General features: G+C 44.9%; 1 protein-coding gene across 1 annotated transcript in view; it reads right to left on the bottom strand.

The window, feature by feature from the left end:
• The window catches only part of LOC115095435 (cGMP-dependent protein kinase 2-like), a 169,411-nt gene that overhangs the window by 103,694 nt on the left and 40,563 nt on the right, over nucleotides 1-25,154 (bottom strand). Inside the window, 3 exon segments of the mRNA XM_029609064.1 lie at nucleotides 7,735-7,798; nucleotides 12,291-12,396; nucleotides 17,310-17,423. Of these exon segments, the coding sequence (XP_029464924.1) occupies nucleotides 7,735-7,798; nucleotides 12,291-12,396; nucleotides 17,310-17,423 (284 nt within the window).

The following is a 25,154-nucleotide window of genomic DNA, read 5'->3' as shown; positions in this document are numbered from 1 at the left end:
AGCTTGACAAAACAAGTAATGTGATCAGTCAATGTGACTAGAACTTGTGCCCTAACCCTGATACCAGGGGTATTGTGATCTTCCTGCACACAGTGCCCTATCCCTATTAATACCAGGAGTGTTGTGATCTTCCTGCACACAGTGCCCTATCCCTAATACCAGGGGTGTTGTGATCTTCCTGCACACAGTGCCCTATTCCTGATACTGGGGGTGTTGTGATCTTCCTGCACACAGTGCCCTATTCCTGATACCGGGGGTGTTGTGATCTTCTTGCACACATCCCGATATCAGGGATAGGGCACTGCATGCAGGAAGATCACAACACTCCTGGTATTAATAGGGATAGGGCACTGCATGCAGGAAGATCACAACACTCCTGGTATTAATAGGGATAGGGCACTGCATGCAGGAAGATCACAACACCCCTGGTATCAGGGATAGGGCACTGTGTGCAGGAAGATCACAATACCCCGGAGGAGTGAGGGTCAGGCAGCTCCCCCCTGTCTGTGAAGCCAGCCTCTCACTAGTAATGCAGGGAGGGAGCTGTCTCAGACTTCACCATCCTCCCCCCCCCCCCCCCCCCCCCCCTTACCCACACACCATTCACTAGCTGGGACATGGGGGAAGTCAGGAGTGAGGGTCAGGCAGCTCCCCCCTGTCTGTGAAGCCAGCCTCTCACTAGTAATGCAGGGAGGGAGCTGTCTCAGACTTCACCATCCACCCCCCCCCCCCCCTTCACCCACACACCATTCACTAGCTGGGACATGGGGGAAGTCAGGAGTGAGGGACAGGCAGCTCCCCCCTGTCTGTGAAGCCAGCCTCTCACTAGTAATGCAGGGAGGGAGCTGTCTCAGACTTCACCATCCTCCCCCCCCCCCTCACCCACACACCATTCACTAGCTGGGACATGGGGGAAGTCAGGAGTGAGGGTCAGGCAGCTCCCCCCTGTCTGTGAAGCCAGCCTCTCACTAGTAATGCAGGGAGGGAGCTGTCTCAGACTTCACCATCCTCCCCCCCCCCCCCTCACCCACACACCATTCACTAGCTGGGACATGGGGGAAGTCAGGAGTGAGGGTCAGGCAGCTCCCCCCTGTCTGTGAAGCCAGCCTCTCACTAGTAATGCAGGGAGGGAGCTGTCTCAGACTTCACCATCCTCCCCCCCCCCCCCTCACCCACACACCATTCACTAGCTGGGACATGGGGGAAGTCAGGAGTGAGGGTCAGGCAGCTCCCCCCTGTCTGTGAAGCCAGCCTCTCACTAGTAATGCAGGGAGGGAGCTGTCTCAGACTTCACCATCCTCCCCCCCCCCCCCTCACCCACACACCATTCACTAGCTGGGACATGGGGGAAGTCAGGAGTGAGGGTCAGGCAGCTCCCCCCTGTCTGTGAAGCCAGCCTCTCACTAGTAATGCAGGGAGGGAGCTGTCTCAGACTGGTATCAGGGTTAGGGCACTGTGTGCAGGAAGATCACAACACTCCTGGTATTAATAGGGATAGGGCACTGTAAGAGATGACTGTAGTAGATTGAATAAAGATCTGATGTTTCTGCTCTCCTCACACCAAACAAAAACAACACACAAGCAGAGAAGCCCTTCTTACAAAGCTGAGCTAGTGAGTTAAGTAGGAGGAAAAGTAAACATACTGGTGCCAGTGTGGCTACTTAAAAAATACACTTACCAACAATCAATTACATATATTTGAACTGTGTACAGTTCCAGCCAGGACCACCTTTCTAAAATGCACAGTGATTGGCAAATTCAACATGCACTAGCATTTCAGGTGCCTGCTAACAAAAATAATAAACAAACAAGTTCTAGTCACGTGAGTGCTGATCATTACATTACTTTTTTTGTCAAGCTTCCAACTGTTTCCATTTCACATCCCCCCAACCATATTGGTAACATCAATAGATAAGAGCACAGCCAGCCAATAGGAATACATACATACATATTCATTCCTAAGTGACCTTTACTGACCTGGGAAGTGTGAACACTTTGTTTCATTTTCTGTTGGTGTTCGTTAGTTTCCAGTTCCATTTCCCATCCCCCCAACCATCACCTCAGTGGTAACCTTGGTAATATCAATAGATAAGAGGGCAGCCAGCCAATAGGAACACATATTCATTCCTAACTGACCTTCAGTGACCTGGAAAGTGTTTATTTGTATCATTTTCAGTTAGTGCGCACTAAATCGAGTTAGTGCGCACTAACTCCCCGTTAGTGCGCACTAACTCGAGTTAGTGCGCACTAACACGATTTAACGATTTTTAACGATAAATCGTTAGAATTTCTATTGTATCGTGTTCTATAACGATTTAAGACGATATAAACATTATCGGACGATAATTTTAATCGTTGAAAAACGATTCACATCCCTAACGAGTTCCCTCATTACTGAATCCGCTTCGCTCACTACGGACTGCCTATTCCAGCTCCTGCTACCTTGGCATGAGACGTCTCTGGTACCCACTCCTCAGGAGTCCTTTCCTCGTGTCTGCCTATCCGCTCCTTGGAGGGCCTTGCCCCTAGGAACACTGCCTGCCTCATTCCCCGGGGCTTACCCTGGAACCCTTGCTACTGCTTCTAAGTGAGTACTCCACTTCGTAGACCCTTGCCGTATCATCTCTACTGAAATACCCCCATCAGTGTACCCCATGCTGCGGGTTATTGCTGTATCATCTCTACAGAGGAACCCTTACTGGTGTTCCCTGCTCTGCGGACCACTACCGTATCATCTCTACAGAGGACTTCTCTTTGGGTATATCCCATTGTACAGACCTTAAGGCACCTCTGTGTCTGTACGACGTTTATGTTACACTCCCCACTCAGCGGGCAGTGTCACTCTACTGCTCTACAGAACTCAAGGACACCGAGCTTCTCAGACGTCAGCTCCCAGCGCTGACGCTCCATGGCTCGACCTCCTGGGGCCATCCTCTCTAGCTCCTCCTGTCCTCTCAGCTCTCTCTTGCTGCTCTCTCTCCAGTACGTGATCTAGGCATCATTATCAACAGTAAACTCTCCATGAAAAAACCAAATAAATATCAAACTGAAGAATGGGTACTATAAATTGAACTTCCTTAAAAAGTTAAAACCTCTACTATATCAAAAAGATTACAGAACTGTGCTACAAACGCTAGTAATTCCCTCTTACTGGCTTTACCTCAAACAACAACTCATTCTTTACAGATATAACAGAATGCTACTGCTAGAGTACTAATGGGCTGCTATATATTTAATCATATTTCCTCAACACTACAATCACTACACTAGTTGCCTATTAAATGCAGAGCCCAATATAAAATACTAACGATCATTCATAATTTATTATATAATAATAATGTCACTTGGCTAAATGCCTCACTTCATCTTTACATTCCGAATAGAACACTCAGATCCGCAAACAAAGATCTCCTACAAGTTCCTACTGTTCATGGTGTGCACTTAAGCGAGGTTAGGGACACAGCAATTTTCAAAGCCGGCCCTAAACTCTGGAACACTATGCCGGTCGAGCTAAGACTAAAACCGAATATTAAGATCTTTAAAAAAACACTGAAAACATGGCTATTTAACATCACATTTCCGAAAAACAATAGCGGTCGAATATCATAAAAATGATTATAATTTTTTAATTTTTGTACATTAGATTACATTTTACTGTAATTTAGTTATGTATACTGTTATTTTATGTTCCTTGACTGTTGTGAGCTGCCAAGATTATTTTATCAGATTGACAGTATACAACAAATAAATAATAATAATAATAATAGCACGAAAGCTCTCACTGAGGTCAATTTCCTCAAGGGCCATATGAATATTCCATTCCCATTTTGTCGCAACCTCTGATAACTTAAAAGTCATGTGATTTTGCAAAAATTTATAATTCATAGATATCTTATATGTCCCACATTGGTAAATGAGTAACAAATTTTGAAAGGGACCAGGATTTTTAGATAATAAAGATTTGATATAGCTAGCCAACTGATGAAAGGCCAAAAACTCAGGGTCTTTAAACCCTAGATATTGCTGGCAATGGGCGAACTCATATATAACATTCTTTTGTGAATTTATAAAAAACTGAATACTGTCTATACCAGTCCTATTCATTTCCCTAAAGTATTTAGTCTGTTGTCCCAGCATAAAATCCAAATTCCCACATATTGGTAACCATAGGGACACCCGCCATGGAAGAGAAACATGGGAACAAACAAATTTCCATATTGCACGCATTCTTTGGATCATTATATGTCTTGCGATCGAGGTAAGAAGTTTCTCAAGTGGAGCATACAAAAAGTATCTAAGATCAACAGGATACACTAAGAAATGCTCCAATTGAATATTAGAATATAAATTAGTCTTACATATCCAGTCCCCAGAGAGCGTAGTAAGCAATCCATATTATGAAGTTTAAGATCTGGGAAAGCCCATCCTCCCTCTGCCACAGGTACCGCCATTTTTGTTAGATTCAAACGAGCTCTTTCCCCCCGCCAAATAAATCGGGAACATTCTTTTAATAGATGGGCCAAATCACATTCTTGAATACAATGGGCAACATCTGTAACAGATACAAGATCTTCAGTAAAAGCATCATTTTTAGAAATGCTATCCTCTCCAGGATATTCAGTGAGAGATGTATCCAGTTCTGTAGCTTAAAGACTCCTATGATGGGATCAATATTACATCTATATCAAGTGCGAATATCACTGTGTAATTATACCCCCAGATATTTGAGTTTATGATGAGCCCATTTAAGTGGAAAGTCAGTCCATTTGTCCTGTAATTGACTGGACAGATCTAATACTTCTGACTTTTCCCGATTAATCTTAAAGCCAGAGAAGCTACCATAAGATTTGAAAATCTGCAGAATCTTCAGTAAATGCATCTTAGCATCGGGTAAAAATAACAAAATATCATCTGTGAATAGGAAAATAGATGGTAACTTCTTCCCCTTTATCAAAGGGATATTTTGCATATAATTATCGCATGTATTAACGATTGCAAGAAAACCTTGGAACCTGTCTTGTTCCTCTAGTTAAATTAAAAGCCTCAGATCTGATACCATTCACACATATTTTTTAAACTGTTTGTTTCAAGTCCCCAAACATCCAATGCATATAGAATAACAGCAGGAATCCCAAAATATGTACAATTGGAAAGACACAGATAATAACCAAACAATAAATCTATTGCAGCAATATGGCACCTCTATTGTGTTCTTCCAATTTTCCCCCAGCTACCCTTTCCAATCATTCACAGAAGAGGCCCCTTTCCAATGATACACAATTATAATCCTAGCTGCATGCAAAAGATGGGAGTTTAAATGTTTGTGATTCTTGTCAATAACAAGCGAGTCCCACCAGCCCAACAAACATACAGGTCGATACAGTAAAGTGTGCTCCGTCGGAGCGCACTGTCAGCCTGCTCTGGACGCGTGTTTTCCCTTACCCCTTATTCAGTAAGGGGAGGAAAACACGCGGCCCACCCGCGGCACCTAATAGCGCCCTCAACATGCAAATGCATGTTGATGGCCCTATTAGGTATGCGCGCGGGATCCAGTAAGTAAAATGTGCAGCCAAGCCGCACATTTTACTCTAAGAAATTAGCGCCGACCTTTGGGTCGGCGCTAATTTCTTCCGGCGCCAGGAAAGTGCACAGAAAAGCAGTAAAAACTGCTTTTCTGTGCACCCTCCGACTTAATATCATAGCGATATTAAGTCGGAGGTCCCCAAAAGTAAAAAAAAGTAAAAAAAAAATAAATAAATAAATTTGAATTCGGCCCGCGGCTGTCGGGCCGAAAACCGGACGCTCAATTTTGCCGGCGTCCGGTTTCCGAGCCCGTGGCTGTCAGCGGGCTCGAGAACCGACGCCGGCAAAATTGAGCGTCGGCTGTCAAACCCGCTGACAGCCGCCGCTCCAGGCCAAAAGGAGGCGCTAGGGACGCACTAGTGTCCCTAGCGCCTCCTTTTCCCCGTTTTTCCCGCGTCACCTCATTTAAATACCGAATCGCCCGCACCGGCGAAGGGCCGGTGCGCGCGCCGGGAGAGCGGGCGTTCGTCCGCTCTCCCGCGGTCTTACAGTATCGACCTGATTGTGAAGCAAATACCCTTAATTGGATATCCATTATATCTTGTATGTTCCTATGTATTAAGTTCCAAAATTCCTTGGTCACTTCACACTCCCACCAAACATGTACTGAATACATGAACCCCTATCCCCACACCCACGCCAACAAGCGGAAGTGCCTTGATGTGTAATATTATATTCTAGCCCGTGCGTGTGCGCAGTACCTCATTATTTTCCCACACTCTAATAATGTCTTTTCTTAACTGCAGATAAATATAATGGGGCAGATTTTGAAAACAGTACGCACGGGGTACATTTGTTCGCGCTACCCGGCGTGCACAAATGTATACCTGATTTTATAACATGTGCGCACTTCCGCTCGCATGTTATAAAATCCGGGGTCGGTGCGCGCAAGGGGGTGCACACTTGTGCACCTTGCGCGCGCCGAGCCCTAGGGGAGCCCCGATGGCTTTCCCCGTTCCCTTTTCTTCCGCTGCCCCCCACCTTCCCCTCCCTTCCCCTATCTAACCCATCCCCCAGCCCTACCTAAATCCCCCCTACCTTATTTCATTTTTTCGCCTGCCAGAGGCAGGCATATCTTGCGCACACCAGCCAGCTACTGGCGCACCATCCCTCAGCACAGCCGCTGTGCCGGAGGCCTCGGTCCCGCCCCCAGACCGCCACCGGATGGGCGCCACGCCCATGTCCCTGCCCCTTCCCCTTCCCGCCCCTTTTTCAAAGCCCTGGGACATACGTGCGTCTCGGGGCTTGCGCATGCCGCCGAGCCTATGAAAAATAGGCTTGGCACGTGCAGGGGGTTTTTAAAGGGTTACGCACGTATATTACGCACGTAACCCTTTGAAAATCTACCCCAATGGGTATAGGGTGAAATCCCCCAATAGCAAAGATTTTGGAGAAACATTTTCATAATCAGCCTGTAATAACTTACGGACTAGGTTCCTTATCTTACAAAAATATGCAATTATGGGCTGTATCCTATAAAATTTGGATAATACAGCTGATCTAGGAGTAATGCAGGCAGACTATATCTGCCTACCTGTATTTGTTCTAAATCCAACCACGCTACTGAGTTTGCCACATGAAACCAACCACGCGAGGCCAACAGTTGAACAGATAAATAATATAAAAATAGGTCTGGTACCTCCAAACCCCCGCAATCTCTAGGCAACTGTAACGCTACTAGTTTAATCTGTGAGGTCTTGCATTTCCAAATAAAGGAAGAGATGGAGCCCTTCAGAGATCGAAATATTGACTGTGGAATAGAACAAGGAAGATACTGCAAGAACTATAATAATCATGGTAATACCACCATCTTCACTAAATATGCCCTCCCAAGCAGTGATAATGTCTACGAACATAGTTAATTGGCTACTTTGCATGATTTTGAATCACAGCATCTCATTAACTTTGACTTTGCAGAAAATTTCACAACAGTAAACTTGCACATGTAAGTTTACTACATGCAAAGTCAAAACAATTTGCAAAGCCTTTATGTATACAAAAAAGCAAAATTGTGCACTTAAGCTCAGTTAAAGCACAAGGTGCTTCTTTTTATGCACAAAGCAGATTTTGCAAAATTTGGCACACTTTAGTGAGCAGTATTCCAAATGTGGCTGAGCTCTTTTGTAATCACATGGCACAAAGAGTACTTACAACTTCTAAGCAGTCTATTATCTTAGCCAGTTTCTCTTCTGGTAAATCCTTCAAGAGGGAGACACTAACATATAAAAAAAGAAAATTTCATTATCTGATACGGAACATATTAATTGATCTGGCAATCAATCCATCTTGGTACATTAATCATCTTCTGAGTACAGGAAATGCAATTCAGAGAAAGTACCTTGTCAACCAATTGTTATACAATGTCGGTAGTGTAGTACAGAGGTTAGCGCATAAAGTTACAGGACCCCTTGTTTTAATTACCCACCTACCACTGAACGGATGACCTTGAACAAGTCACTTAACCTCCTCTCTTCAGACTGTAAGTGCCTCTTGATAGGGACAATGATGTAGAGTATTTCATACAGCACACAGGAAGGGTTATTTCTAAACAACCAGCATAGGGATAAGGTCTGTGGGTACTTGGTCCATACAGATTTTTGCCCAAATTTTCAAAGCAGACATATGCACATACATCTTCTTCATAAATTTGTAGGTGTCCCCACTACAGATGCCGACATCCACACACAAAATTATGGGCCGGATTTTAAAAGCCCCAGAGGATTTACACGCGTAGAGGAGGTTACACTCGCTGGGCCTATTTTAAAAAGGGGCGGTCAGGGGGTGGGAGTGGGGCCAGAGGCAGGCGCAAAAGGTAAGACAAAGGTCAGGGGGGGTTAGTGTATGGCTAGGAGGGAAAGATTAGGGGAAGGGGTGGGAAGGACAGGCTAGGGGTAGGGAACAGGGGAAGGCAGCGCGGCTCGGCGAGCGCAAGCTGCACATTTGTGCACCCCCTTGCGCGTGCCAACCCCTGATTTTATAACATGCGCGTGCCTGCGCGCGCAAGTTATAAAATCGGGTGTACATGTGTGCGCGCCGGGTAGCGTGAGCACCAGTACGTGGCGCGCGCTCCTTTTAAAATCTACCCCTATATTTTCACACCCAATGGTCCTTGGTTGATTTTCAAAAGGCAATTTATATGTATAAACCAGCTTTTATGAGCCCAAATCCTTTGGAGAATCAACCCCAAAAGGATTAAACAGAAATAATGAAACTAAAACAGTAACATACTCATTTCTTAATAAATATATAACACTTTCTATCATTAACCAAGCTCTAACATCCCCAGCTTTCAATGGATTTAACATGTTTTAAATAAAAGACCAAGGGACACGGTGTGTCTTTTCACAAAAGGCAAATACGTATTTATTTAGCGGTCCATATTCAAAAGCATTTAGCCAGCTAACTCAGGAATTAACCGGCTAAATGAATATTTGGGAACTTATCTGGCTCCACTTTAGCGGGCTAAGTTATGGGCATTCCAGGGGTGTAACTGGGAGGAACTGAGTTAGCCGGTTAAAGTAACCAGTTAACTCTAATATTCAGAGTTAGCCAGATAACTTAGCCTGCTTAGTCTGGTCAGGCCAAAGAGCTGCCCTAAAGTTAGGGGACTATCGATAGCTGGCTAACTTTAAGAGAGCCAGCTATGTTCAATAGTGCGGTTTCAATACTGAATATACCTCCCAAGTTTATCCTGCTAACTTTGCTAGCTGGACTGTGTCTGAATAGGGAACTCTTCAGGGTGGATTTTAAAAAGGCCACGCGCGTAAAATCCGGCCTTTATGCGCATGGCCGGGCCTAGCGCGCGCCGAGCCTATTTTCAAAAAGGCCTGGCCTTTACATGCGTAAAGGCCGGTATGCGCATAAGTGCGGGCCTTCCTGAAAGGGGTAGGCCGGGGGGGCATTTTCTGGGCGGGGCGGGACGGTCCGGGGGCGGGGGATGGGGTGGGCTAGAGGTGCCTGGTACAGCAGCCATTTGCTGCTGTGCTGGGGGATCAAGTGCCGGCAGGGTGCCAGTGTGCGCAACTTGCTCCTGCTCCTTTGCAGGAGCAAAAGGTAAACTAAACAAAATAGGGGTAGCCAGGATAGGGATAGGGGGAGGATAGGATAGGGGAAAAGGGAAGGGAGGTCAGGGTAGGGGGTTGGGAAGTTCCCTCCCAGTCCGCTCCTTAATTGGAGAGGACTGGGAGGGAACTGGGGAAGGCCCCGATGAGTCGCTGCGCGAATTTGCAAAATTATACCCCCCCCCTTGCACGCGCCAACCCATAATTTTATAACATGCTTGCGCCGGCGCGTGCATGTTATAAAATCGCATGTCCATGTGCACGTGCTGGGTAGCGCGCGGACATGGACGCGTGCGCTTATGTTTTGAAAATCTACCCCTTAGATTTTATGCCAAAATTAAATACTGTAGTTTTACATTTAGGGGTAAATTTCCAATAGGATGCCCACCCAGTAATGTATGCATGTACTTTTCTGCCTGCACAAAACCCAGCTAATTTTCAAACACAAGGTACCCCTGCACATTATCTTTGAAGAGCAGCTTGTTATGTGGCTGGAAGGGCGCACCTGCACTTACACAGTGTAGAGGCACTCACTTTTGTCTCCAGACCCCACCCCTAGCAGGAGAATCATGTTCCATGTGAATCAGGCCCCTGAAGGTGCGGGACGTAGAGGCTCTAAAAGCATTGGAATCACTACCCATCAGTGATACCCTCTGCCTTTAAGATGGCTAACTTGAATGGAAAACACCACTTCCCTTGAGCTAGACATATAAAGGTTTGAGGCCATCAAAGTCTTTGTTTATTTTTGGCAGGTAATTATGGGCAATTATTTACCCCTCCCTTCCTCCCCCAGCCCCTTCAAATTTCAGGACTGCCTGGACTGGATGGAAGCCTATTTATTGCTCTTCAGCAGCCCGAGAGAATAACACTTGTATAAAAGTAGCTGCCCTAGCCACACAGGGAGAATGAGAAACAGCAGAGACAGGCCTGGGAGTGGAGAGACAGGGGTTGCCAGTAGCCATTACTGTGAACACCCATACAGGATGGGATAAGGAATGGGGGACAGGGCAGGGTGCTGGCCACAGTGCCCACTCATGTTAACCCACCCCAAAATATTCAGTTCTCTCTGTGTTCCTGATGTAAAATGATGGCATAAAGATTTTATTGTATTTATTTTTATTTCTTGAGTTAGATTTCTTACCTGTCTTGCCACATGTGGGTCAGAGAAAGCAGGAAGCCCACAGGAGAAATTGTAACATTGAAAGGTGACAAGGAACGATGTTCGGAGAGAGATGAGTTAAAAGCAGAAATATTAGAAATAAATTCTTCAGTTCATTGTTCATAAAAGAAGAACTTGGAAGAGGATTCTGCTGGTTGGCAAGAGTACAGATGTAGGTGGGGTAGACACCACCCCATTTTTAGAAGAGGGTGGCACTAGTAAACCTGAAAATGGACAAGGCCATAAGGCCAGATGAAATACATCCCAGCATATTAAGGGAGATCAGAGAGGTGCTGGCAGGTCCGCCGAAGGAAATTCAATAGATCCTTGGAGTTGGGGGTGGTGCCGCAAGATTGGAGAAGGGCAGTTGAGGTCCCGCTTCACAAAAGTGTAACAGAGAGGAGGTTGGAAACTACAGGCTGGTTAGTCTCACCTCAGTCACTGGAAAATGAATTGAGATTCTGTTGAAGGAAAAGAAAGTGAGCCCATTCACTTCATGAATGTGGCAAGCACCTGTGACAGCAGAACCCCAGTCTAGGAAGATTTTTGTCTAAGGAAAGTAATATCTCTTTTAGCTGTGAGGAGGTTTTGAAGCCACCCCTCCTCACTGGGAGCCAGGCTGGAATAGCAGGATCCTGATACCATAGGCTTTTCAGTCAGAGGAGTCATCATTCAGAACAGATAAAGGAGTCAAGTAAGATCACGGAGACCCCTTCCGGATCTCCGTCTGTATGGGACCAGGACTCAGGGCTGGGTGCTCGGAATTGACCTGGAGACTCAGGTAGGACCGTTTTTTCCATGCTAGAAGGGGATTCCTGACATAGGAATCCAAGTAGGCTGCTGAGAGAGCTTTTGTGTACATTTTCCACCACCATGGGGAGCTCTGCCAAGTTGCTGAAGTAAAGGACACCTACCCAAGATGAGACACCCTATCTGAACTAAAATCAACGGTAACTGCACACTTATTGAAAGATGGACTTTCATTTGACTTTTATCAATCAGAAAAACTATTATTTAATAAATAAATACTTTTACTTTTTATGTGACACTGATGATGATATTATTTTACTATTGCTGCTGTTTTATGAACTTCATTTCCATGTGAACCGGTATAATTTTTTTAGGAATATTGGTATATAAAAGTAAATACATAAAAATAAATAAATAAATATTATTTAATACTCAGTGCCTGGTCCTGCCTGTTTTGTCACAGCAAATCCCTCCAGGGGATGCTGCAGTTATCGACACATATCGGGATTTGCGTACCACTGTCTGGGCCATAGAAGAGAGTCTCCCCTCATAAAAAGAATCCACCTCTGGGAGACAGAGTGCAAGCCAAGGGGGAATCGCTAGCTGGAGCAGGTCCAATGAGTAATAAAATAATTAGTGTGCCCTGAAAGGTCTACCACTTTCAAAGAAGGCTACACCACTGTTGGCCGTCACTTCTTTTACATGTGATAATTCTGTTAATACATCCCAGCACATACCTGCGCAGGAAGCTGAAGTATTCCTGGTGTTGTGCTTGCCCCGAGCTCATCATGATGTTCTGGAAAACCTGTCGGTCCAGAACCCAGATCTTAGAGTTTATGACAGCTGCAAAAAAAGAAAAGCATCATGCCCAGTTCATGACTCGCAGGATCACATGGCAGTCCTTGTTTATCTTAATATAATGCTGGTTTTAGATTGTTTTTAGTGGCCCCTGAACATGATTCACACTGCAGTTTTAAAACTAGCTTGGAATTGCTTTATAAAGTCAGTGGAGCTGTTTCATTAAAGGCCATTATCAGATATCATTCATGCCAAAGCACTTAGCAGGTACGATAACTGGCATCCCCTTTACTAAAGCTTTAATATGAGTGCTAGAGGTACACCCGGGGATGGTAACGCTCAAACTGGCACGCGGGTGCATATTTGTGTGCGTGAATCGGCCTACAGCCAGGGATGCGGCCATTTTATAACAGATACCTGTATATGTGCACGTATTATACATTTTAAGTAGGCACGCATGTGCACGCAAATCCTGCTTCTACCTCATAAGTCGGGGGATTTTAAAAGTGGCACGTGCCGACACCATTGCCAGTTAAACCAGTTCAGTCCACAATTTGCCCAGTTAAGGGGTAGTTCCTCCAAATCCCTCTAGTTTAATAGCCTTCATTCCCCCCCCCCCCTCCCCAGTTAGCTCTGACCCTTAAAGCCCTGCAGATCTGCCTATTTTTCTTTATTTTATAACTTCCACCTCCTCCATAGCAGAAGTCACAACTGGTGCGACATAAACAATGTCCTTCTATATTGAGCAATGACCCCTCAACCAGCTGCCTGCTAGGGTTTGTTTCTTTCCCTTCTATTTAAATATTTTTTATAAAACAGCTTGTGAGCAAACATTTTTTTTTAGGAAATATGTTTGATATATGCAGGTTCCTCAGACAATTCTTCTGTATAATATTTTGTCTAAAATATTTCATACAGATTTTTAACATTTTACATTACTCAGGGCAGTGGGACCCGCAATGCATGAAAGTATTTTTCTCTCCTGGTCTCTAACCCTTCAATTCTCTTTTTTTTCTCCTAAAGTTGGTATGCTCTAGATGCTTTCTGCCTAAAAGTTGTCACGGCTCTTCCTGTTCACCAGTATCGGGGGCAGCCTTCTAGAAATAGGTTGGTAGTTTTTTTTTTAATGTACACTTATCTAAAGGAGATTTTCTTTGGCCTCACGAGAGAAGATGTTTTCTATAAGCTTACCGACACAATTTTTACATTTCGCCACAGATTTTTATTGTGTTTTCTGCCAGGGCTCTCTCCCCACCCCGCCCAGGAAGCCTTCATCAGCGAAACAAGGGCCATCAGACCCAGGAAACAACACGTCAGAGCTGATAAATATGTTTTATTGTGCGGAGGGTTTTTCCACCAGACCCAGAAAAATGACACAACATCGTTCATAAGAACACTTTCTATTGTGTGAATGGCAATGTATGGGTGTTAACGTGCACTCTAGTCAGTGAGCGTGAACATATTTGTATGCGTCTGTGATCAGTGAGATCTTTAGCAATGTAACATTATACGTTGGTGTCACCTGTGCTAGAGTAACCCTTTTTGTATATGTATACAGCACACAGCAATAGAATATTGTATATTAGGGTTATTTATGCTAGAGCTACCTCTTGTATAAGTAAATATTATATATATACACAAAATGTTTCAGACTTTCATTTATTTAATGTTTCTAAACAAAACATTGTATGTTTGTATATGTGTGTATTTGCCCAGATGTTTGTATATTTGTGTATTTAGGAACTACTCTTTTATTTTAATTTCCAATTTACTAGTAAAACATTTTTTAAACTCCTACTTTAACATTCATGTGAAGTAACAAAAACTTGCAGAAAAGCAACCATGTAGCAAACTTGTCATATCAAAACAGCACTAATTCCCAGAACAGAAACAGCAACAACCCTGCCTAGGAAAAGGCAGCAAAGCAAATGTCAAGAGGCCTATGGTCCCTTTACTAAGGGCTATGCTCCATTCGACAGAGGACATATTGAGATTAGCAGAGTAGTAAGTGCATTGAACCGTTTGCTATAGCACACCCCTCTAAGAGTGGCCACAATGGTGCAGACCAGGGTGTTGGTGAGAGCAGGGGCGGTTCCATAATGAGGCAGGGTAAGGTGGCCGTTTCAGGTGGCAGAGGTTTGAGGCGGCAAACAATGCCCCTCTCAGAACACTGCTGTGGTATCCGCCTCATACTGCCTCATTATAGCTGAAGGAAGGAGGGACGCCACTGCAGGAGGCCAGGCCGGAGGCGGCTGAAGGGAAGAGGGTCGCTGCCGCCGGAGGCAGCGGCTGAAGGGAGCAGAGAGAAAGGGTGGGGCGAGCGGGGGCGGGGCAGAGCAGGGGGTGGGGCGAGGGGGGGGGGGCGTCATCTCATCCCTCGCCTCAGGCGGCAGATTGCATCGAGCTGCCCCTGGGTCAGAGAAACCTGAGAATATTTAGGTCGGAGGGCTTGGAGCTGAGAAAGAGAAACTCAGTCTCTAATTTCTCTGCAGAAATCTGGAGTTTGGAAAAGAGGAAAAACCTCCCTTTTGTCCCCAGTGTCAAACAGTTCGTAGAGGGTCGCAGAGAACAGTCCCTGTGGTGGTGCTTCTGATAGTACTATAATAAGTAGCTGTCCCTGAGGGATCCAGCAGTGGGGCGGAGAGTATCCCAACTCTGAGGGAATAAACCTCCCCGCTGAGTTTCTCCTTTTATAGAGGGAAGAAGGCCCTGATCCGGGTTCTATGTGTGAACAAAGATCTTTATAGGAGGCTCACTAGATCAGAGTAAGGCATCTATTCAGAGGTAACCAGTAATAAGGAGAAAAGGAAAAAGAAGCCCATCTGGGGTTCAGATCATGGAGTGCCAAGTAGTCTAGAAGGAGAGATGTGCAGGATGATTCAAGCCCAGGGAGAATCAGATAGCAAAGAGGGTCCATGAGAGGCAGAAAATCCAATCTCTGTGAAATGGAACCTTAAATTAAATGACAGGAAAAGGATTGCAGGAGCGCGCATCAGCAAGGATTAGCACCCTCACTGTGAAATCTCAGTACCTGCTTTTGGAAAGACCGAACCAATCTCCATTTTCTGATTTGAACGGTTAGTAAAAGACTACATTTTGGAGCATGTATTCTGTGTCAAATTTCTCCTTAGTATTCAACCATATAAATGCCTTGGGCCCTATTGGAGGACCCACACCCAGGTTTTAGAGGACTGAGTTGGGACTACAACCTGGTGTTCAGTGTATCCCTCAGCTTAAAGTTGTACCTGAAAGGGGGGCTAGACAAATATTACACCAGGCCCTAGAACAGCATTACTCTTCTAACCAGCAGGGAACAGGAGAGGCCTAGTGGTTAGAGAAATGGGCTAAGAACCAGGGAATCGCCTTTCCCCACTTATATTCTCTTTGTGACCTTGAGCAAGTTGTTGTATCCTCAGAGGCCTTAGATAGTAAGCTCTTTGGGGCAAAGGCACATTGTTCTTCAATTCTAAATATGCTGTAAGCTGCCTTGAGAATTGTTTAGGAAGGCATGCTAAAAATCCAAATTTATTATTAGCGGTGCACCTCCTACAGTGAAAAAAGCACGGAGTATACAGAAACTACAGGTTAGCAGAAGACCTAATGTGGGACACACAGACAGAACACAGAAATAAGTGATCATGAATTACAAATAGAAATATGCAGACACAAATTGAATTCTTGTTCACGCCAGCCTCATCCACTTCCCTCCTGTTGCATGTAAGTCAGGCAGAAAAGGGGAAATAACAGGAGGAGATAGTTTAGAGAGCAGGGTGGCTATTCTTTGTTCTGCAGAGTCTGCTCCAGGCTCATCCCCTCCCCTTTTCCCCCCTGAATGAAAGACGAGGCTTGCTTCGAGAGCAGAGTAGCTCTTTGGTCTCCTCCATGCTCTGTTTATACTAGGTTTACCCCTTCCCTCCTGTTCCCTGCACCTGCTGGGGGGGGGGGGGGGGAACTGGAGCAGAAAGCAGAGGGCTGATCTCTGCTACCTGAGATTGGGGCACTGGTCAATACAGTCATTGGGGCAAGGCCTTGTGTGCTCAGGTATAGCAAAGCCCCTAGTGCTGGCCGGAAATTGATAGGCCTAGGTGATTGTCTAAGTCTGCTTAATGGAAGGGTTGGTCCTGTTTGTGCCTATGGGAAAATTCTTTATTGAATAACGTACAAGATACGCTCACAATGGAGTAAACTCAGCAAGTTACTTTAGTTTTATGCCTTATTCGATATTGTTTGAATGCCTGGTATACAGTATAAAATCAGTTCTACTGTATACCTCAGGTGTATATGTATTTTGATACACTACTCATATTTCCACTGTCCTGTTTATTTTAGTTCTGTGCATAGGGAGGGTAATTTTCAAAGGGACTTCTGCCAGTACGTAGTGCTGCTTTACCTGTAGAAATGACCCTTTAGAAAATTATGTGAAGGATACGTCTGTACAATTACATGCATATGCACTATATGCTCGTCCTTTTATTCACGTAGGAGAGAGGTTTTCCAACAGGTATATTCTGGGTGGGGTTGGGGCTTATGCATGCACTTTTTGATTTTAGAAAATACATGCAGAAATTCTCTCGGCACAACCTCGTACATCAAATAGGAGGTGTAATTGTGCGCGCGTAGTTTTGCTGGGATAAATTTCAAACTGGATTTATGTGAGTAAGTCCACTGGGGAAACTGCCACAACTTATGCATATATTTGCTGACTAACTTTTGCACGATGTTGCAAAATTATTCCATGTGTCATCTATGTGCATAAAACCAGATGAGCAGCGGCCTTTTGCATCATGCAGTGCATGAATTGATAATCACACAGCTAAATACAAGTACATATCAAATAAAATTCCAGAGAAACTGTCCATATTTGTATATTTCTACTGTGTCATCTTCTTTGCCAATGGACTTCTGAGATGCTTACTGTCAAGAGGGAAACTCTTTATCCTCTTGGCCTGCTTTCATACCTGTCACAGTGGCTGTCCTCTTACAGTTGTAAAGAATTGCCAGTTCTCCAAATGCCGTCCCAGGATGCATCTGTCCCAGCAGTCTACCATTTTGAACCACATCTAGCAAACCATCTGCATAAATAAACACATCATTAAATACCTGAAGTTTCAGATCTTGCTAGCCCTAAGCCTTATTGTCCACTCAGACTCTAAGGAGTCGATGCATTTCCACCATTTTGGACCTCCAGTTGGCGAATAGCAGCAGATAAATTCTGCAGAATGACAACTGTTACTAAAGAACTTACTTGGGGGATACTTGGGTCTGATAAATATCTATTCAGCAGGGTTTGAAAAACAAAATTCAGAGCACACAAAAAGTGGAGCCATCGTAGATGCTTCATTAATACTCCACCCTCAAACTTCCCATTCCTACTTTTGCAGCTTCTTTTCAGCTCCCAGAGTCCTCCACCCCAAAGACTCCACATTGTTTGGATTTCTCTTTTTGCCACATAGCTCCCATTATCTTCTTTGGGAGGAAATATATGAAAATTATTTACTTTTCCTCTCATGGAAAATTATGCAAGCCAGACTATGCCATATTCTTTTATTTTACACTTTCTTATTTTATTCATATAGAAACTAAAAACAAAGTCAGGAACGAGATCACCAAAACTTTCATTTTGGGAGCATTTCTTGTTGCTTTTAAAGAGACAAAACTGCTTTCCTGGCAGTCTGTATCCTAATATTGAACTAGGAGGATCACCTGGAGGAAAGGCGGCAGGAGACAAAGCTAGCATGAGTCAATCGTCTGTCTCCAGATGTGTCCATTCTTTTCTGGAGGCCACACTTTCCTATATGACTAATTATATCCAGTATCCTGAACCAAGCAGGAGAGGGGAAGGTGCAAATCAGCTTCTACAACAGAATTCCTTTCTTCAGTTGAAGGGGTTATCAGTTTGTACTCATGTGGGCTTGGTCCCTAGCCAGAAATCTATCTGCTGGAATTGAAAACATTATCAATCAAAGTCTAAACATCCGGTATGACAATCGCTCACTGATGACGGATGTGGTGGCCAAGATTCTTTGGTTCTACCATGATACTCATACATGAAAGCATAGCTCCCTGTAGGACTACATGCATGCCTTGGTTCTTGAGACAGGAATAGTACTGGTTAAGTGATGGAACAAGTGAACAATGGTGCTAAAGCCTCTAGAATTTCATGGTGTGCCACTTGGTTTATTTGGTAATAAGTTTAATAGTTACCTTATTGACATGGGGGCTATCTCTATTTCTCCATCCTTCTGGTGCCTTAGAAGAGCAGTGCAACCATTCCTGTTGCTCCATCACGGTCCTTATTGAATGGATCACGTGAAAAGTCAGTTATGCTTATTGGACTGTGCTGAAGGCTTCCAGTCAGAAAGTTCTTTGTGTGGTGCATGCTGCACAACATATGTATCTTTCACTATCTTCCCTGGCTGGAAGCAGTTAAGGTAGAAGGGAGCCATGAGAATGAAAAAATAGAGGATGGTAAAGAAACTGAGCCCCCAGCTGCACCACGAAATCTTGTGTACATGTCAATACTTCACTTAAAGTTGCCCAATAAATGTGAAGGTGTAAAGTGTCATGACACAGCAGTTGTAGGTGTTAGATTCTAAGCGGGTCTGTGTTCCTGGCCTGATGTCAATATATTTTGTTCTCCTCTTTTATATGAAAGAATGGAAGATCTGGGTAGATAGGGACCTCTTTACATTGGGCCCGATATTCAGTGCCACTAAGCTGGTTAAGTTCAGTAGCTGCCACTTAGTTAGCCAACTTTTTAGCTGGCTAAGTGAGGGGTTGGATAGGGATTTTCCAGGGTGGGGAGACTTATCCAGCTAAATTAGCTGGATAAATACTGATATTCTGCGTTATCCTTCATAGTTAGCCGGATAAATCTAGGACCACCATTTGGCTCTCCTAAAGTTAGCTGGATAAACTTAGCTGGTTGACTATAAGATAGCTGAAGACTGCCATCTGAGTGACCCATCTCTCTCACTACTGCTGATTAGCCCAGTTGAAGGAGGAGAGTGACTGTGCATGGAGACATGCCCTCCTCTTCCTCTGCCTTCCAGGTTCCAAATGATCCTTTGAATCAGACGGCAGTACAGTGTCACACAGGTTTCAAGGTGCTAGTTGGACCCCAAAGCAGTAAAGAAGGAGTATGTGATCTGATGCATCACTGCTCTTCTGCACCTTTTACTGGATCAATCAGTGGCAGTGGGTGGGGGGAAGAGGGATTGAGGACAGGGGGAGAATTGTTGAGGAAGGGGAGGGTTGGCTGGGGTTGAGGAGGGGCTGAGGCTTAGGGCGTTGGCTAGGGAAGTGTGTTGGGGCATGGTAATAGGGATCAATTAGGAGTGAGAAGGGACTGCGGGATGAGATAGAGCTTGACTGGCAGGGGCATAAGAGGGGAAGGGGCTATGGAATGGGATGGGAGAGGAATCAGCTGGTGAATGAGAAGAAGATTGGCTTAGGGGATAAGGAAGGACTGGGAAATGATAGATGGACTGACTGGGAGACGAGAGAAGAAAGTGGAGGGAGAAGCAAGAAGGAGAACAAAGGCAAAAAGTAAAAAATAAAAATAAATTAGTCTACACAAAAAGGAGTTAAAAAAAGTTGAGAATTGCTGGCCCTGGCATGTGCCCCTCTTTTACTATGGTGGTCTTTTAAGTTGCCATGGAAATCTAGATTTCTTGATTTATGTTTCTTTTGATTTGATGTTTTAAAAATGTAAATGTTCTCATGAAGGCGGTATCTGTCTTCTATTTCCCATGTATTTATTGTATGTATAAATAAATGAATAAATGTACACTTGGTTTGCTGCTCTGCCACTACTCTTCTGGCTGTCACCGCGTGGAAGCTGACATAAATCTGCACTCCCACGGGATCCCCATTGCCCTCCTCCTCATCCCACCAGAGGTTGGGATAACACCATGAGAGGGAGTCATATCAAAGGAACATTCATTCCAGGCCTCTTCTCTTATACACAGTGCCAAAGTGGGAAAGAAAATGCTGCTTTACTGGACCCGGTGTGCCATCTTTTGTTTTCTGTTTCCCTTATAGTGTGGCTGTCCCCACAAGTCTTTGTCTGCTGACTCCTTCAAGAACACTCATGGTGACTTTCTAAACAAAAAGCACCTTATCGGGAGGTAATGTTGTAGTGAGGTGGGGGGGGGGGGGGTAGGGAGAGAGGGGTCAGCGCCAACCTATTTTCTGTGCACCCCCACCTCAGTCCTTGTTTCTTCTTAGCCCTCCCCTCCCACCTCTACCTTCTTTTTTTCCTTTTTGAGTGGAGGTCTCTCTTTGGCTGGTGGAATGAGTTCTGCCAGCTGCCACTGCCATGTACCACTTCCCCACTTCTTTGCATCTGGCAGAATGAGTTCCACCCGCTGCCTCGGTCACAGATTACCTGATGATTTCTTCATGACTAGTGGGTAACTCACCCGCCTTATTCCTGCTCTGTATGAGGCTAATGATGATGATGTCCATACCCAAGGTTTGGGTATGAGCAGGATGAGCTGAATGGGACCGGCACGACCTCCTCCTATCTTCTTCCAATAAGCATATACAGTATGTTAGTGTACTTTTCTTATAGGCTCCCTTTAATGTCTTGGTAGCACTTTTAATATGTTTGATGGTCTAGGAGTGGCTCTGAGATTGCTGACATAAGACACATCTTTGCCAGATATACTCCTTTGCTGTCATGGATTTTCTCTTCCATAGAGCACATTGGAGTATTCAAGTATCAGCTCCAAAAATATCTTGTTGAGTGAAATGAAACATCCGTTGGTGCAGTCATTCCTCTGCCTCTGGAGGGTTTGGTGCTACTTCTGGCTCCCATTTCTCCAGCAACTCCTTGAGGGTTTTGTCCTTCTCCTCCCCCCACTTCCAAGACATCAGAGGCATGTGCATTTCTTTATTTCTTTATTTACATTTAGTAAATGTTGCTACGTGCTTGCTCTTAGCAATTTACAAATAATAAAAGACAAATTTAAAAATACAAAAACGACCCTGCTAAAATAGTAAACATTCTACTAACCAATCACCCCATCATTTCCGTCATTATATATTTATAATATTGCATCTAAAATTACATAGTAAACTGTATCAAATCCATTTAAAAATGTCCCAGTCCCTTAATTGGGAGTGGTATGGCTTCTTAGATCTTATTTGAGCTCTTCTTCTGGGGTCCTGTAGCTCTCCCTCTTCTCCCCTGAGAACTGATAACCAGTCCAGCTTCCTTCTATAGTCTTGAAGCTAAAGGGCAGAACCATGAGCATGCTCGGTTTAGCAAGTATCTGTTACTTCCACATGCTAAACAGCACAACGCTTGCACTTGTAGCTGCAGTAAAAAAAAGGCCACAATTTGGTTGAGGAAGAAATGTGCACACATACATTAAAGTGTAACAAAAGGTGCACATGTAGTGGCATGCAGCTGTTGGACTTTAACAATCGCCTCATGTAATTTTGAATGTTTTTGTACAGTGTTTTGGACGGTTTTCTCAAAGGTTGGGAAGGAAGTTTAAAAGAATCCTAAATGAATAAATGCAGGCCATTGGATACCCCGGCCCTGTGTGTGGAGGTCCTTTTCATTACTCCCTGCCATTGGGCCCATTTCCCCTGTAACCGGGTGGGGTGATAAAAAAGGTGGATAAAAAAGAATTGATGCTCTTTTTACATGTGCTTCAGTGGTTATGAGATACATATTGCAATGCTCAGGCATCGTACGGTAGATAGGATGCAGCAAACCAATATTATGGAGATCAGAGCTATTATGTTGGCTTTGAAGAAGACACAGAGCTTTCTGCAGGCAAATTTGTGTCTATTCAGTTAGACAGTTTTGCTTCAATTATAAATATAAAAAGAAATATATATATGAATCAGCAGAGAGGCTCTTGGAGTTTGAAGTGTTAACAGAGATGCTGAAGGACTTTTAATTGGGGAGATGAAGACCTGAAAGGCAAGTCAATCACTCACAAAGCAGGGAAAGTAAATGTGGAGGTAGTTCAGATGAGTCAAATCTTCATGGTTCTGTGGAAATAGAAATTTCAAGCCTCAGAAATCAAATTAATTTGCTATAAGTGGTGCCATTATCATGAATCTTCTGGCTACAAACAGTAAATTATTTTTTAGTAGATGCAGCGAGTAGGGTTTCTTGGGACAGGATGAGTTTTCTCTGAAGGGAAATGTATACATTCTGTATAATTTTTCTCATTAGGAACTAATTTGAAGTTACTGGTCAGCAGCAGAGGTCTAGGCAACATTTAGAATCACTCACTAAGAAACAATTATGAGGAAGATAATTACAAATCAACAAGTTTTTTTTTTATAAAATCCAATAAGAAAGATAACGCTAATAGACCAGGACATTATTTTGCTTCTGCTTTGTCCTAAGGACATGTCACAGAAACCTCCCTTTATTTATATATAACCCAAGTCTGAACAGTGTAGAGGGCCTATCTGCGAACGGTTAGTGCACAGACAAAAGCTATTTAACGTGCACAAAAAAACCAGCATGTAATACACGAAGATCTTAGCATGCATGCTAAACTGGTCTCATATGACATCAGATCATATCTACAGCAGTAAAAATCACGTGTTTCCATATGCTAATAAAGAAATGTCAGCTGGAAATTAGGTTTTAGAGAGCTAGCAGAAATAGTGTGCTACGCTCTGTTATGGAGTCTCAATTTAGTGGACCCTTGGGCCGACCTGCCAGAGACTGGGAAAGGTATTCAATGTCTCTGGTACACCGCAGGCCGGGAGGCAGATGTTCAGGCAGGACGTAGAGGTGCTCTTCACCCTGGAAGCTGGGGCTCCCCCGGGAGGAGCCCTTAGGAGCCCAGCCGCTGGGACTTAGGTGAGTTGATGATCTTGAGACTGGAGCGGGCAGGCTGATGAGGCGGACTGAGAACTGGAACCAGACTAGAACAGTAAACAGGAACTGTAGCAAGACTCGGATACTGGAACCAGGCAGGAACTGTAGCAAGACTCGGGTACTGGAACCAGGCAGGAACTGTAGCAAGACTCGGGTACTGGAACCAGGCAGGAACTGTAGCAAGACTCGGGTACTGGAACCAGACAGGAACTATAGCAGGACTCGGGTACTGGAACCAGGCAGGAACTGTAGCAGGACTCGGGTACTGGAACCAGACAGGAACTGTAGCAAGACTCGGGTACTGGAACCAGGCAGGAACTGTAGCAAGACTCGGGTACTGGAACCAGGCAGGAACTGTAGCAAGACTCGGGTACTGGAACCAGGCAGGAACTGTAGCAGGCAAGCAGGAACCAAGCAAGTACTGTAGCAGGCAAGCAGGAACCGTACTGTAGCAGGCAAACAGGAACGGAGCGAGTTCCAAAGGCAGCTCACTCCGGGGCACGGAGCAACAGGGAACCAGTTGGTAGCCCGTTGCAAGGCAAAGACTGAATGTCCGCGGCCGGCTTATCAAGGCCGCGGCGTCTGAGGTCAGGAACTGGGCAGAGTCACCACTGGCGGGAAACGGCCTAGAAAAGTGCCCAAGTGGTGCGCGCATGCGCCTAGAGGCAGGGCATCCATGGGAGGCTTCCCGGCAATGCGGCCCTCGCGGGGACGCCGCCGAACAGGCCGCGAACTAGGCCAACAGGAGCGGGAACAGGTCCAGGAACACGGAGGTAAGGGTCTGTTCGCGGCCAGAACCGTAACAAAGCTCTCCTCCCCCTGCTATTTAGCAGGTACTTGCTACAACCTAAATTTTAACACCTTACTCAAGCAGCTGTTAACCTTTAGTGTACATGTGAAGGACTTGGCTAACAGGATGCATATTAGAGGATGCTGATGGAGGAGATAGGGCAGTTGCAGCAGGTGGTGCTGTGAAGGTATGGAGCAGGGGACAGGGGAGAGATGGCTGAGAGCATGATAGACAGAGAAGAGGATGCCAGAAAGGAAAGACACCAGCACACCTTCAAAAAAAAAAATCCACAATTATTTAGACAATAAAAATGTATATTCATACCAAAGACTCACTGATGACAACTGTTTTTCAAATACTAAGTATACAACACCCAGTATATATGGAGTGGTGTTGTAATGGTTGCAAATAAAGGTCCATCCCACAAGTTCCAGTTGAACACCACAATTGTGCTGAAACATTGCAATGCATATATTCTGTGTCCTGCATGGTTTCAGATGGTTTGACCTGTCTGCATGACAGCTGTTGCAATGGAAAGAGGGCTGCAGCAGCTGAGCCTTATGTCCCTCACAAAAGGCACTGAGTGGGAGCCAGGAGTGATTCTCACTAGGCAGCCTCGTCCCATCCAAGGTTTATCACCCTCCTCCAGTCATTTCATCTTCAGTCTGTGGCCCGCTCCTGGGGGGGCACGGGTACATTGAATGCCATGGAAGTAAGGGAGTAGCTTCAGGAGGTGGGGTATGCAGTGATGTTGTCAGTCGCCTGAACTTGCTTTGTTGGTGTATGGCCATGGACATTGTTGTCATTGCTATGGTTCATCTGTCTAAAAGACAACAGCAAGTGTTCTGAGGCTTCAGCATGAACAGTGGTCAATGTGCCATTGTTGCTCCAATACTATAAGATGTTTGGTGGGGGGGGGGGGGGGGGGGGGGGGGGGCGCTTGGATACTGGTGCTTTCACGGGACTAGCCAAGTCTCCTTCTGATGTATGTTATTTTCCTCCTTGGCTTACTGATGATGTACATAAGTTTGGTCTGATTTTTTCCTCTACTGGAAATCTCTTCTTTTACCTCCTCTTGTGTGAGCCAGATGCTCTTCCATTTCCACCTTCCAACACTGACAACCAACCCCATGTGCCAGGCTTACTTTCATGCAG

This window comes from Rhinatrema bivittatum, chromosome 7 (genome assembly GCF_901001135.1).
Source record: "Rhinatrema bivittatum chromosome 7, aRhiBiv1.1, whole genome shotgun sequence".
Classification (NCBI taxonomy): Eukaryota; Metazoa; Chordata; class Amphibia; order Gymnophiona; family Rhinatrematidae; genus Rhinatrema; species Rhinatrema bivittatum.
This window is presented reverse-complemented; position numbering and strand designations above follow the sequence as displayed.